The sequence below is a fragment of the Pantherophis guttatus genome, chromosome 1, assembly GCF_059756535.1.
Source record: "Pantherophis guttatus breed Tessera chromosome 1, ASM5975653v1, whole genome shotgun sequence".
NCBI lineage: Eukaryota > Metazoa > Chordata > Lepidosauria > Squamata > Colubridae > Pantherophis > Pantherophis guttatus.
In genome coordinates this window covers 57208680-57224848 of record NC_142063.1, presented here as the reverse complement: position 1 = coordinate 57224848, position 16169 = coordinate 57208680, and the positions used below count along the sequence as shown (strand labels likewise).

Genomic DNA, 16169 nt, shown 5'->3' with positions numbered 1-16169 from the left:
CTGAACAGTATGATTAATACTAATCATTTTTTCTATCACATTCTGCAAAGGTTGTAGGCCCAGGCAGAAAAGCAAGTCTTTCTAGTCATTAAAAGTAACATTTGTTTGGGGTTGAGGTTACTATCAAATGATTTTATTCTACTGAAAGATGAGGTTGAAAATATACTTAAAGACATGTTGGAAACAAAGTACAGCTAAAAGCAACATATGTAAATGTATTTTATTTTTGAATTTTGAACATGCTAAATTAACAACAAGAACAACAACAACAAAATAGAGAAATATCAGATTTCCTCTGAAGACTTTTAATTCCTGCATTGGAAACACTTACTACATAACAAAACATTTTGTTGACATCAATTACTTACGAACATTTTTAAAAAGCTAGTATAATATAATCTAGGCAAATTTTTTACATGATTATGTCAACACAAATATCTTTTAAAATGCTAAAATATCTCCAGCTGTCTTGACATAATATGCCTCAAGCATTATTATAAAAATACTACTTTTTTTAAAAAAAAAGAATTCAATTATCTCATTTTTCTTTGAAATTTTGAGACACAGTTTTTTTAGATCTATATTTCATAGCCATCTTTCAGCATTATAGTCTTCTGAATACAGTTTTCATTATAAACCAGTAATATGAAGTATCAAATGATAGAGGAATCTTACATAAAACAAAATACAGTTTCAAATATTTGATGACAGCAAATATTAAAAACCTTAAAACCAGAAGCCACAGAAAAGTAGAATAGTTTTCATAGCCTGACTGTTCTCTGTACAGAGGAAACTTGAAGGGTAGGAGCTACCACTAACAAGTACCTGTCTCTAATGCTTGTTAACTTTAAAGGCCATAATGGTGGGGCTGTAAGCAGGTCTTTCAAAAATAATTTTAAAATACCAAATGATAATGTTGTTTAGAGTTTTAAAGCCCCAAAGTATTTCAACTTGAGTAAAACATGAACTGACAAGGATGATGCAGAATGAATGGAATACAATGCATAATTTGACTGTCCCACTTCAAAAAGGATGAGAATCATCCTTCAATTTTTTGGAATAATTTTCTTTCTTTCTTTTTTTAAAATAAAATTTATTAAACACATATTAAAACATTGGAATAATTTTCAATAGCAGCTCCGAGTAGTATGTAATACAATCATCTGTCAGGAGGGCATGCTTAATATTACAAGCAGTAATAGAGTTACAGGTACTTGAGTGAAGTATAAGTCCATCCAACTATTTGGATGCTATTTAGTGGTCATCTGAATTTTTGAAGCCCTGATCTGATAGCCCAGATATCATGAGTTGTTCACTTCATCAAACATGATAGCAACTCCAATTAAATTTAGTGGTACTCAATTCTGAGTTTAACTCTCCTGATTACCATATTCAGAAATCTCAATATAAGACTGGACTCTAAAATTAAGATCTCAATTTATAACAACTTTATAATGTTTACTTATTTATACCCTGCCTTTGTTATTTTTATAAATAACTCAGGGCAGCTAATAGTCCTTTCTCCTCCTATTTTCCTCCATAACAATAACCCTGTGATATGAATTGGTTGAAAGAGAGAGTGACTGGCCTAAAGTCACCCAGCCAGCTTTTAAAGTGAGACTAGAATTTGCAGTCTCCTGGTTTTTAGGCAGGCATCTTAAACAATAGATTTGTTCAGTCAATGAGTCAACGAGAGAGAGAGTTCAAATTAACACTTTTAATTTGCTTGACAGACATACATTATATTCTTTTAAAATACTTAATGGGATAGGTATTTGCATCTGGGTGTGAAATATATCAACTTTTCCCCCTGAAGAATATTTACTACTACTTGCCTTCAGTAACCAAGGGCATTCATTTTCCACCATTGAACAATTATCCCTTTCTTTTCTAAGCCTATAAATGCTGATGCACATATTTTTTTATTTGATAGGAATTGTTTTACATTATTTTCAGTCTGAAATTAGTACTTTTGGTCACCAGTTTTCTTGAAGCCACCCGTAAACATATTCATAAACCAGCAGCATCACTGCACCACCTAGAAAGAAAGAATGTTTTGAAGTACAAAATTTAACAAGTAACACATCATGGAAGGAATTCTGACTTTTTTATATCAGCAGTTGACATTATTTGGAAATAAAGAAATGTTTGGTTCTTGCAGAAGCAGGCAGCTTGATGGGAATTTGTTTAACGAATGCAGAACATTAGATTATGTAATGTTTTAAAAACTAAAATACAAAAGGCAAATTTTCTATGCTTACTTGAATCATGCATATTTTTGATGGAAAATCAAATAGGTTTTCATGGTTTTTCTTTCAGTTCCATACATATCATATTTTAGTGCAGAAATTTGTACACACAATATGTATTATACACACAATGTGTATGTACTATGAGGGAGAAGCCATCCAAATGCAGCAAAGCTTTCTTAAAACCACAGCATAAATGTCTTCAATGAGTCTAAAGCCAAGTTCATCCAGCTGTCATTTTACAACAGACTGGGTGAATTTCCCTTGTGGAAAAAATTAGGTATGTCTATTAGTTACTTCCTGGATAGAATAAACTTTTTATGAAGGGAATCTCTATTGTAAAAATATTAGGAGAAACTATTTTGTATACTTCACCTCTAATAGGTATTTCAAATGAAACACTCTGACAGATCTTTTTGAGATTACGCCTTTGTATATGATATTCATTAGCTAGTGAGTAAGCCAACACAAAGAAAAAAACATTCTGTGTTTATTTAGAAGGTGGTAATAGTTTCCTTGCGGTCTTCGTCAAAGCTGATCAAAGACAAAGTGAACTGGAAGTTTATTATCCTTGGAAGATAATTCCAGTTCCCATTATATAATCTGATCTAATCTAATCTAATGACCATTGTGGTCAACCAACATCGGAATATTCATATGAGAGAAATAAATGAAATTAATTTTGCTGGTTCTGGTTTAAACTTCACGTGCTAATAATGCATAATCTGGAGAGCAAGGTGGTCCTTATTTAATGACCACTCATACAGCAGCTGTTTGAATTTATGATGGCACTGAATGAGTAGTGGTTATAACAGTTCCTTGTAGTTACGGTTGTTACAGAATCCCTCAGTCACATGATTGTGAGTTGCAACCTTCCTTGCTGGCTTCTGACAAGCAAAGTCAACAGGGAAGCTAGTAGGAAGTTGCTAGTAACAGTCACATGAGGGCCTTATTTAATGGTCCTCACTGGCAATGGGGACTTATGGAACTGCTGTTATTAAGTGGTGCTGTCATGTGTTTTTTGTTTCTTTTTAACTTATGACCACATCACCCAATGATGCAGCTTCTGGTCCTAATTAAGGACTGTCTGTATACAAAATGAGTAAATAAATAACATTTGAACCAATTTTTAAAATTCAGGCTCAGATAAATAAATTCAGGCTTAGTAAAAATATATAATATTTTTACTAAGACAATCTTCTCCAACTTTGTGCCTTTCAAATGTGTGGATCTGAACCTTTATCAATGGCCATGTTGGCTAGAGAGTCCTGAGAATCCACCTATTTGGAGGGAGGTCTATATTCTGGAAGAATGTATTCAGGCACCCAATCTCGGGTATATGTTCCAAAGGGTTGGGGTCAGGAGTGAAATGTAAAATTTGTTACTACCGGTTCTGTGGACATGGCTTGGTGGTGGTGGGGTAATATGACTGGGTGGGCGTGGCCAACTTTTTAAAAAAAAACTTTTCAAAGCATTTTTTTTCTAATGCTTTGAAAAGCCTCTGACGATCAGGCAACTCAACTGGGATCATCAGAGACTTTTCAAAGCATTTTTAAACCACCTCTTCGGCCAAGAGGTTGCAGAAAAAAATGCTTTGAAAAGCCTCTGACGACCCCAGCTGAGCCTCGTGATCATCAGAGCCTTTTTTTTTTCTTTTTAAAGCATTTTTTCGTAGGAAGAGGTTGTAGAAAAAATGCTTTTAAAAGTAAAAAAAAAAAAGCCTCTGATGATCGTGCGGCTCAGCTGGGCATGGTTGGGGGTGCAGGGATTTTTGCTACCGGTTCTCTGAACCACCCGTCGCCATCACTACCAGATCAGGTGATCTGGTCCGAGCCGGGAGCATTTCACCCCTGGTTGGGATAGAAATATCCCAGTGCTCCATTTCCCACTGTTCCTTAAGTGTGCTCATTTCTACCCATTAACTTTTGTATATATAATTAAAGGCCTATACAACAGCTGGAATAAAATAATAGGCTAATGACACCACCTGCCAAAAGATATCTGCTTGATTTTACAGGTTTGCTATAATGGAAAGAAGGTAAGTTAAAACTAAAATCTGCTTCAACATCTGGCAAATAGGGTTTGGGTATATCCTTTTACCAGATATTTTTCCTACATTCTTGCTTTTATTTACTGTATTGTTGACTGAGCAGTGAGCAAGTCTAAGGGAGAGAAAGAAACCAAGAACAGTAATAACATAGTATAGAATAGAATAGAATAGAATTTTTTATTGGCCAAGTGTGATTGGACACACAAGGAATTTGTCTTGGTGCATAATAAGAGACATAGTACCAATCTGACTACATATTTGGAGTTTGAAATTACTGAATAAAAATAAACTACAGTGGTACCAAAAATGATGAATACCAAACACATTTCCCCCATAAGGAATAATGTAGTGAGTCAACAAGGCAGCTGACACCAACAAGTTCTAGCTTGTGGATTGAGTACCAAACAAATGATGAGTACCAGGACAAAATTTTCATGTCAAAATGTGTTGAGTATCAAATTTGATGAGTTTCAAAGCAGTTGAGTACCAAGGTACTACTGTATATACATAGAATTATGATAGCATTAATAGTGAATGAGAAAAGAATTACCTGGTCCTAGCCTCATGATCTTGGGAACCAAGCCTTTGTACAAAGCTAGAAATCTGAAAAAAAACAATGAAAAATGATAGTTACATTGATTGGGTTTTCTTAACAGCCTATCATTCAGCTTGCAACAAAACCTGGACTTAGCTGGCTTATGTGCTTCTTTGAAAAGCAACATACTGAATAACTGACAGAATATTTTAGGGAATAGTAGAGAAGTGTTGCCTTCATGCAAGGTTGAAAGCATTTTTTTCTATCCTTTCTGAAACATGTACAATTCTAATGGCTCTCATTTAACTATGTTGTGATTGAGTTCTCACTTTAAACTATTTGCATACATGAAGTTTGGAATACTGGTGCTATATCGATGCCATGAATACACTAAGATCATGTTCCAGTTCAATTGTATACCAGTTCATTAAACAAGCAGATGTTGCAGTCTCATTCCTCTATAGGCTAGGGTAGAATACTTACTAAAAAATTTGCAGAAAATTAGAAAAGTGGGAGGAAGAGTGGCATTCTCTGAAGTAGTTCTTAGGATGACTTTGATTCTTCTGAAGTCTGATGCAGTACCCTTTTTGATATATGAAAGAGCTTTTTCTGTTCATTCTGTATAATGTGAATCCAGAAATAATCAGGAGCTCTTTAACCTACATTTTTCATTATGACCTCTAGATCTGCTCAAAGCCATTCTTATATCTTGGCTTCCAGTAACCCTCTTTGCAGAGAGAGTTTGCAGAAATCTCTGTATGCTTTTCTCCACTTTGAAAGATGGTGACAAGCTGTCTTTCCTCAATCTCAGTTTGGGGAAGCAGAATGTTTTTAGTATTTACAATTGAAACAATTAAATATAGGCTACCTTGATGTTGGGGGGAGGGGGTGAAAGCCCACCCTTGTCCCAATGCACCAATTAATACTAAGGTGTATAAACTGAATGGTCTGCTGTAGAACACTAGTCTTTTCAGAACAATATAATCAGAAATTTGTTAAATGAAAATTCAGAAAACTCAGGCTAAAGTAGAATTCTCTTTTAATTTCATATGTACATTTTGAATTGTGAAGCTTTGAAAATGTTTGGTATACAAATACTATGCAGAGAGTTTTTAGGGACTAATTAAATCTGCAATGTTGCATATTGCAAATCTGCAATATGATTTTATGAACAAGCTAGATTCTGGATATTTACTACTGAAATGAATACTTTACCCTTCTTCTTTATAAACGGTTGCCATCGTTTTAAAACAGGTCCTGTACTTGATTTCTCCAGGCACAGGCTGTGGTCCTTGAATCCTACTCTTTGCAACATCAAAAGGGATGTTAATAATTGAGGCTATTGTTCCTGAGGCTAACCCAATTCCAAACTTTCTCAGAAACTCCAATGTTGGATCCTGGGTAAACAAACAAGCAAACCAACAAAATAGCTGAGAAAAGAGGAGGAAAAGAAAGACGATGGGTTGGGGAAACAGAATGACTGACATAAAATGAACCAAGTTAAAATAGGAACAGAAGCACTTCAATTCGTTAAAGACTATGAAATAATATGCATTTAATCAGAAAGCTTGCATGATACGACACACTCCTGCTATTCTAGTGGAACGCATTAGAATTTCCAGTGCCAGGGCTCCTTTTCTTGACAATCTGATTGGCTATGTTTTTACACATGGTCTAAATTGCTGAAGTACACATTTCCTCACACAGGATTTATAAACACAGCTCATAAAAGAAAGACCAGTACGGCATATGGGGATGATTTGTATAATTGGGCTTCACAATGTACTTAGTATTACTGTATCAAAACGGGAGAAATCTAAGCACACTATTAGCTAATTGGCCAGAATATTTTACAAATGACAGCAACTTCCACCATGAAGCCTACTAAAATGCTCATTTGTGCATTGGACCCCCAAATGTTAAATTAAATAAAGGCTAATCTCAGTCTGCTGCCTTCCTCCTCCAGGTTTTTTTTTTTTAAAAAAAAACATTTAGCTTTGCGTGTAGCTGATGCACTATACCAAGGGGGCCTGGCTTCCTGCTATTAACAATCCAGCAACGGTAGAATTGCAGAGCAGATTTCTATGCCTTTCTGTATCAGGACCAGTAGTAACTCACGAAGCTAATTGGCTGAAGAATGTACAAAACATTTTGTCCAAAGCCTACAATTTTGCCCTGCTTTGAAAAATTCAGAAATTAGCTGTACAATAAAGCCAGTCTTGAAACAACAGCTTTTTGCATGTGCTGACACAATCCAGCAGTTCATGCTTTCTCAGATGGCCTTCCTACCTAGGACATGAGTTTACTGAGAATAAAATTTCCTTAATAAAGTTTTAATCTCATGTGTGTGAATACTGGAAACTTCAAGTGAATTCTGTGATGTTAAATTTCCTGTGGAGCCTATTATACAACTTTGAAAAATTCTTTTTCCGTTTTGTGCCATGCAACTATCGAAAAGGCCCTACATGTCTTTCAAATGTATGGGGCAGAGGTGGGTTTCAGCACGTTCTGACCAGTTCTGGAGAACCAGTAGTAGAAAGTTTGAGTAGTTCGAAGAACCGGTAATAAAAATTCTGACTGGCCTCGCCCCCATCTATTCTCTGCCTCCCAAGTCCCAGCTGATCGAAAGGAAATGGGGATTTTGCAGTATCCTTCCCCTAGAGTGGGGAGGGAATAGAGATTTAACAGTATCCTTCCCCTGGAGTGGGGTGGGAATGGAGATTTTACAGTATCCTTCCCCTGCCACGCCCACCAAACCACACCAACCAAGCCATGCCACGTCCACCAAGCCACACCCACAGAACCGGTAGTAACAAAATTTGAAACCCACCACTGGTATGGGGTAATTTGCTGAATGAATGTCCTTCAATGCAATCTTTCCCAACTTGGTCTCTTTCCAGATGGGTTGAACTCCAAGTCACATTGCCCTCACATTGCCCATATTAGTTGGAGCTGATGACAGTTGTTGTAGTCCATAGTAGGGCACAATATAGACAAAAATGTCTTAGAGTAGCCTCATGGAAGAGGATACCAGATTTGGTGTGCTCCTCAATTCTCAAAAGCTGAACAAATATGGACAATCCTTGAAGTTCAAACCAAATACATTTTTCATATCATACAAATGGTATTGGGACCATTTGGGCTTGGAAATGTCCCAATTAACTTCTAAAAGACACATACAATTGGATCTATCAATACTGGAATTTGTATTTCCAGGACTCAATTTTCAATGAAACAATAGTTTCAATGCAAATCTAGTTTTCAAGAATCACAGATAGTGCCTACTTTCCAATTCTTCCTATATGGAGGTCCTGCCTCCTCCTGTTTATGTTCCTTTGTGAGCATAGCAACGGTTTCATTATTCTGATAGACATATTCTTCTAGTAAATATAGCACAATGCAGTTATAGGTTAAAGGGCAAATAGAAGTTAAAGGGTGTTTGGAGTTCAAACACTAGGTAACATTTGCTTAGTGTACTCATTTGTGGCTCCGATGAAATTCATTTGTTCACAGGTACATTAACTTATCTTATGTAATACTATAGTGCAGTTTTTAAAAAGTCCATCTCTGTCACATATGCACTCTGTAGCCTTAAAACAAGCCATTTGCCCTCTTAGATCCAACTAGAGCCAACTAAATGTCTTGAACATGTTTGTTTATGTTAGCTATCATTATAATTTTAATTTTCAAGGCTACTCACTTGCTGATGGCCTTGGGAGGCTTACAGGAGGTTAAAAGAAGCAATAACAGCCAGTACAAGAATAAGTAATAAATGATCATGTTGGGAGTAAAAAATCAGTTCAAATGGTGGATTCAAATCACTTCTTGGTCCAGTGCCAGGGGGAAAGAGTCAGACCTTCGGGTTTTCTTAAAGGAAGTACGGTAAGAGTCACAGAGATCTTGGGTTTAGATGTAAGATGTGAGAGCACTATTATTACCTTTGGAAGGTCCATAGGGCCAGCTTTGGAAAAATGGAAGTTATAGAAAGATTTGGGTCTCAGCAGTAGTATTCTCAGTTTTTTCAACTGTTAAAAAAGTTGGAACAATACCTGTATCTCAGATAGGTTGGGAAAGAATTTAAAATAATACACATACCTTATTGGCAGGAATGATATTTTTCACATTGAAATAGAATCCAAAATAGACCATATTAAAAACTCCATGACGTCCCAAAGTAGCAGACAGCCCTTTGTTGAGTCCACTCAGACCCCACCCATTGGCCTGAATAATTTGATGAGCTTTAGCAAAGGTGGATGGTTGCTATACAAAATAAAGCAAAAGACAAAAGTTATCTATAAATATTTCAATAGTGTGCTTAACTGGCTTAAATCACTCAAATGAGTTTTCTTGTCTGGGAACAGATTTGAATTTGGATCTCTCCTGTCTTAGTAGAGCCTTGTATCTGTCGTTACTTTTAATTTTTCATCATGAGCAATGAAATCAATTATGTTTTTTATTCATTCTTTTCCCATGTACATATAAATAAATTTATGCTTACATTACGTCTGTAAAACAACTTTTTCCAAGCAGTTCTGCTTAACTATCCCATCCTCATTCATTTTTCGATTTCTGAATGGTTCCATCTTTCTTTTTCCTACTTTATAATTTTCAATTTTTTCATTTTGAATTCCTAATATTTTTCCTCCTTGATATAATTTATCTAGACCTTGCACAGTTTTTCACCAACTTCATTTTTTGTTCTTTTAGTAACATTTAGTGGACTGTAACATTGAATATTATGAGTCAGTGGATTCTGATTTCATGTATATCCAAAATAATCTAGGATGAACCAATTCACATTTTCTGATGTGCACTTTAGCTTTTCATTAAACCTATACCTTCACTTCCCTGTTTAATTGGCAAAGCAAGACCAGCTTCATTTAGATACTTCCTCTTTATCTTAATTTCACAGACAGGCAAATGATCTATGTGACTTTCATTCATTTAACCCATCCTATTTACCATTTATTCCTTGTATGTTCCAAGTGGCAAAGGCAACTTTGTTTTTTCCCTTTGAAAATGTTTTTGTTTCTCATCCAAGAACTGAAGAAGCTTCTTGGATGAGAAACGAAAACATTTTCAAAGGAAAAAAGTCCAGTTGCCTTTTGGAAAAAGCACCTTTGGAACAAGGTTCAGCATGCATTCAAGCCCAGTTGCACTTGCTCCATGCTCCATGCTCCATGTAGCACTCCTGCTAACAATAAAAACAATAAAGCTCAGTTTGGGCACATTTTGGCTAATGCCTCATGCATGGCCAAAGCCCAGGTTTACTCCAAGTGGGCATATACTGCTGTGCAAGCTGGGACTTCTAATCTAGAAACTTCTTTGCAAGACCACATATGGCTGCCTGCATATTTTTTCCTGTATTTCCCCAGCTAGGAGGTTTATGCATCATACTGATATATACTTAGAATATCTAAGTTTTCAAAGCTTTCAAAATTCCAACCCCAGCCAATGCATTGGTGTGGAAGATTTTCTTTATAATTGTCTAGCCCCAAATTAAATATTTTTTCTTCTATCAAGGTTTTATTTGCTTAGTTTTGTTATTCATTAAAGTTATATTTGTGTAATCAAATATTTCATTAGAAAGGCAAAACATGACTGTCACAAGGATGCTTGTGCAGGGAAATAAAGACCATTTTGACTACAGCTCTTTAAACGATGCTAATGTCATCATGTATTCATTTGTTTAATGACAAAATATCATTGAAATAAATCACTCAAATAAATCTTGCCATATCAAAGTCATCTGGTTTCTGCTTATTCAGGTGACAGTCAGGTTGGATATTCTTTTAATATATTGCTTCATTTTTATTTACATACGTTTGCCAGGTATTTATAACCTCGTCTGGTAAAAACCAGTGTAAAGAAGTGAATATCCTGTTGTCTAGGCCCAGAGAGAGGAGACTTTGACTTAGTTATGGAAGCTCACCATTAGTTGAGCCATGAATTAAACCAGACACTCTCAATTCAAGCTATCTCTGTTTGGAAGAGTAAAAGCAGTTGGCAGCATCCTACTAATTTTGACTGATCTTGAAAAAGCTAAGAAGGATCAGATTCCTTCTACTGGATGGAAGATTACCAGGGAATACTAAGGTGGTAGATCAAATTGAGAAGTAAAAAAAATGCACCCCAGAATGTAGTAGTGGAAGGTCATGTCTGCACTACTGTCAATAGAACTACAAGGTTGTCTTTATGTAGTTACCAGGAGTCAAACTAAGTTTGAGGGAGATTCTACCATTTGAAAGAGAGAACACCCATTTGTAGCATATTGTTTTGAACTCCTAGAGGAATTAACATAGTCCCATCAGGGGTGGGTTCTAAATTTTTTTACTACCGGTTCTGTGGGCATGGCTTATTTTGTGGGTATGGTTTGATGGTCATGTGACAAACAATTCTTTAGGATTTAGCAGAGGTACTGGTCTACCAGACTTTTAACTACTTGCAGAGTCGTATCGGTCTACCCATTTGTTTTTGGAGCACTCCGGTCTACCCATTTGAGCGTTCCGATCTACCTATTTGTTTTTGGAATGCACTGGTCTACCACCACACTGCCTTTTACCGCTGATTAGCTGTAGGGCGGCCCTTTGAAGTACTGCGGCAAGAGTTTAAACAGTTTTTTGCCACTCTGCCACCACCGAGAGCATCGGAAACCTCTTTCAGGCAGGTTGACCTCAATTGCCAATCTACCACCACTGAGCGGTTTACAAGGAGTGGATCAGTTCTAGCCAATCAGTTGGGAGGCTTCTTGGCTTTTCAATTTAAAGCTAAGGTGTCTTGGTTTTTTTCCCTCTTCTTTGTTAAGTGAGCCATGATTTTTTCCTTCTAGCCGATCAGCTGGGACTCGGGAGGCAGTGAATAGATTGGGGGTGGGGCCAGGCAGAGGTGGTATTTACCGGTTTTCCGAACTATTCAAAATTTCCACTACCGGTTAGCAAGAACTGGGGAGAACCGGTAGCAACCCACCACTGAGTCCCATGATAGCAATTATTATATTGCTATGATCATATTTGAGTGCTGCAGAGATTTGCTAGAGAAAGTCCTCTAAGTATTTAGCTCATCTTGAAACATATGAATCAGAAAATAATAAATTTGAATTTTCGGTACTAGTTAATTAGTACTTAAAGGAGGACCCTACTGATAAATTTTAATCTAGTCCGGATTGTACTATTCATTTTTCTGGCTTCAGCAAGAGAAAAAAAAGCCCCTTAGTATATTCATCATTTTGCTTGTCAATAAATTTGTGGATAACCTTTTATTAAATTATGTATTCTTATTAAGTGAATTTTGTAGCTACCCTAAAAATTAATCCAGCAAAACTACCTTGCCAATTACCATGACCTTCAATAAGCCCTGCTAGTATTTTTTAAATTAAAAAAATTAGGAAAGGATTTTCTACCACTTTTCTCTCTTTCCTTTTCTTTAGAAAATTCTTGAACATATTCAAACACGTCAAGATGTATTGTTCACAGAGAGATTCATTTCTATTGCATTTGAAGTCAAACACCATGTTTATTTACTTAAGAACCCTGTAGAGAAATCAAGAGGAACAGCAGAATTATTAAGTTTCAGAAGGGGGTTGTGAAGTTCCCCTGTGAGTTTCTGAATGTTCCTAAATTATAAATGCACTTGCTATCTGTACTCTAAAGCAGATCTTCTGAGATGAAAAGGTTCTACTTTAGAAAGTTGTTTCCTAAACCAGGGTTGCTTTGCAATATTTAAGTATGACAGTTTGGCATGTGTCACCTTATCAGATTGCAACTTAAATCTACAACCCCAAATACAGTATATTTTTAATAATTAAATTTGGTAGACAACTGTGGGACATGTGCTGGGAATACTTCTGAATAGTTTTGAAAATGCAACTGCTATTAATCTATCTGCAAGAGTGAAAATGGACTAGAGAGGGCACTTAATTACCTCCTCTGTTGTAAGAGTAAGGGGAGAAATTTCATTTCTGAAGGTAGTAGTGCCAAAGGGGCATTTCATCCCAAAGTGAGTATCACTCATAGATATGGCAAGCTTGACCTTCAAACACAGGGGAAATTAGAAACAGTATCTGAAAAAATAAAATAAAAATATTTAGATACGGTTTAGATGAGGAAAACATTGATGGATAAAAGCAATCTCTGATTTTTTTTTTACTTCAGAAGGCTAAATAAGAATTGTACACACAAGAGGATGGGGCACAGTCTTCACTCTCCTTATTGTGTCACATAGTTTTATATTTAAAATTCAGGAAACTTAAAAGTAGTTTGTGAGAAGACATATTTATTACTCCAAGAGACTGACTGACTGACTGACTGACTAAATAACTAACTAACTAAATATAATCTCAGCTGAGAATTTCCAAGGTTTTAAATACACATAGAAAGCGCATTTTGAATCTATTTAATTTTTTAATGGTACTTTCATCATAATCATCATTGACTCCTGGCAACTGCCTAGAGAAGTCCTTGCAGTTGTGTTGGGAAGATTTCAGAAATGGTTTGCCATTGCCAGCTTCCTAGGGCTGAGAGAGTGAGCATGTCTGGTTCCAGGTCATCCAACTGGTTTTTTGTTCCTAAACAGGACTAGGACCCAGAGTCTCCTAGTTTCTAGCCTGGTGCCTTAACCGCTACATCAAACTGCCTCTGTGTTTAGTCCAGTGCTTAAATATATAATTACTAAATTGTAATTATGTGTGATCAGGAATACAGGGTTGAAAAAATAGAGGGCTTTTTTTTCAATATATAGAAGTTTATTGATCAATTGTTAGATAAATCTGATGGTGTGAATATGTGGAGAGATAAATCAACTATGCATGTTTGGTTCTACTTATGTTGGGTGGCCACAAATAAAAATTAAAACAGTGTCGTATAGAAACTATACTTATTAAGCGCACAAGAATCTATTGCATCTGGCATCCGAATACCCCCTCCGAACGTACATTTGTTCCTCACTATATCTACAGTTGTTAATGCATCAGGGGAACTGGCTAGCAGAGGTGATCTCTTTGATGAATTCACACATTCATATCCACTAATGGGTTACATGACAGAGTTAGAATCACCTATTGTCCAAGAAATATGGTAGTTTACTCAGGCTATGACATTTAAACCAGGGGTGAAATCCAGCAGGTTCTGACAGGTTCTGGAGAACTGGTAGCGGAAATTTTGAGCAGTTCGAAGAACCGATAGTGGAAATTTTGAGTAGTTTGGAGAACCGGGAAATACCACCTCTGGCTGGCTCCAGAGTCGGGTGGGAATGGAGATTTTGCAATAATCTTCCCCTGCCATGCCCACCAAGCCACACCCACCAAGCCATACCCACAGAACCGGTAGTAAAAAAAATTGGATTTCACCACTGATTTAAACTTCTAATGCTTCTTTCCAATTGTTTATTTTTTTATTATACTGAGAATGTTTGGGAAACTCCATCACAAAATTTTGAAGCAGTACTTCACTTGAGTAGAGCACAGGATTTAGCAAGATAAGTTAGGAGGAAAAAAGCTTTTCCCCCTCCCCTTTCCCATTTTTTTCCTTCTATTCCCTCTTCTGACAGAACCTGAAATTCATTTTTTTGTTATAATATAAGATAATCTTAAATTATTCGGGATTCATTCCTAAAACCTCTCCTCTCCCCTTCCCTCCAGTGCATTTGATCATATATTTGATTTGATTTGTCAGGTATTTTGATGGGACAACACTTCTACGGGGATCACTACTTATTTTTAACCAACTCAAGAAATTCCCCTCTCCCCAGATCTTAATGAAGATATATACATACAATTCAGCAATTCCATTCCCCAACATATTAAAAAAAACATCCCAGTTACTCTACCTCTTTGAAAGCATCCCGATTCGCCTGGAGGCTAACCTTGACTACTTCAAAAGGGTTAACCACAACTGCTTCTGTTAGCCCGGATCCCAAGCCCGCAACGGCAAATGTCTAAAAGAGTTAAATCAATCAGTTTTCATGTGCTATAGTAAAACATCTCCATACATCACTTTGTAAAAACTGAACATTAAGCTGACTAATATGATGAAAGTGGAGAGACCAATTCTTCTGCAGTAGTGTACCATTCCTAAACAGCTTTCGTCCTTGATTAGATGTTGACAGTTCATGCAGAAAAAAAAATCACAAAAGCCACAAACCGCATTCCAAATATTCAAAATAAAATGTCAAAGTCCTATCAACAATGCATTTCCTTTAGCTGGAAAGAAAGCTTTGTGACTGTTTTAAGAAATACATATGGGGAAAAGCATACCATCCACTTCCTGCAAAGTATTCCTACATCAGGAATATTTTACCCATTATTATGTACGTCGTGTATTCACAGAAACAATTCTTTATATCACTTACAAGAAGTATATAAAACAAAGAGATAACTCAATAATTCTAATGCCAAGAATATATAGCATAAGGTTGCTATATTCCCAATTAAATGAAACAATTCATTTAAGTAAGTTCTTCATGACAAACTTCACAACTGAAGACATAATTGACTCAGTAGCACTGAGTCAGATGTTCCATTTAAGAAATCAGCTAATGCTATGATATCTTTTAAAAAAAAGAATACAATGCACTGAAAACATCTAAATGCCTACCAGAAAACATTGTACAATAGTTTTAAAAGACGCTTATCTTTACTGATATATAGATAGTTCTTGACTTACAATCATTTGTTTAGTGACTGTTTTAACATTACAACATCACTGGAAAAAGTGACTTACAACTGGTCCTTGCACTTACGACCATTGTAGCATTCTCCACAATCCTGTGATCAAAATTTGGGTGCTTGCCAATCAGCATGTATTTAGGACAGTTGCAGTGTCCTGGGGTCATGTGACCACCATTTCCCAGCAGGCAGCCATCAAGCAAAGTCAATGACCCTGTGATTCACTTAACAACTGCAGTAATTTGCTTAATAACCATGGCAAAAAGATCATAAAATTGGGTGAAACTCACTTAACAACTGTCTTGCTTAGCAATGGAAATTGGAAATGGTCCCAACTGTGGTTGTAAGTCTAGTACTACCTGTATTCACACATAGACACACACCACAAAACATACTGAAGAATCATTTCAGAGAAATATTTCTTTGGATTCAGCAGCTGTAAGATACTAAAAATTTGGTGTGATTGTGGCTTCAAGACACACATTCCCCCCCACCCCCTCCAGTTAGGATTTCTGGAACACACATGAACATTCCCAAAATACACTTTACCAATATAAACAAATAATATTCACCATACTTGACAAAAATCCAGCACAGACTGAGATGGTGCTTAAAACTTACAAAGCAGCAGCAAGACTTTTGCCATTCTTGTATCTTCTATAGAATAAGTTGCCT

General features: G+C 36.2%; 1 protein-coding gene across 2 annotated transcripts in view; it reads right to left on the bottom strand.

Annotated features, from left to right (window-relative positions):
* Positions 1 to 206: 206 nt before the first annotated feature.
* SLC25A21 (solute carrier family 25 member 21) overlaps positions 207 to 16169 on the bottom strand; it is a 263467-nt gene continuing 247504 nt past the window's right edge. For both annotated transcript variants that reach the window (XM_087874625.1, XM_034418043.3), the window contains 5 exons: positions 14657 to 14764; positions 8930 to 9094; positions 6050 to 6231; positions 4850 to 4902; positions 207 to 2038 (listed from right to left, as the gene is read on the bottom strand). In XM_087874625.1, the coding sequence (XP_087730751.1) occupies positions 1977 to 2038; positions 4850 to 4902; positions 6050 to 6231; positions 8930 to 9094; positions 14657 to 14764 (570 nt within the window). In that variant the 3' untranslated portion in view covers positions 207 to 1976. The remainder of the gene's footprint in view (positions 2039 to 4849; positions 4903 to 6049; positions 6232 to 8929; positions 9095 to 14656; positions 14765 to 16169) is intronic.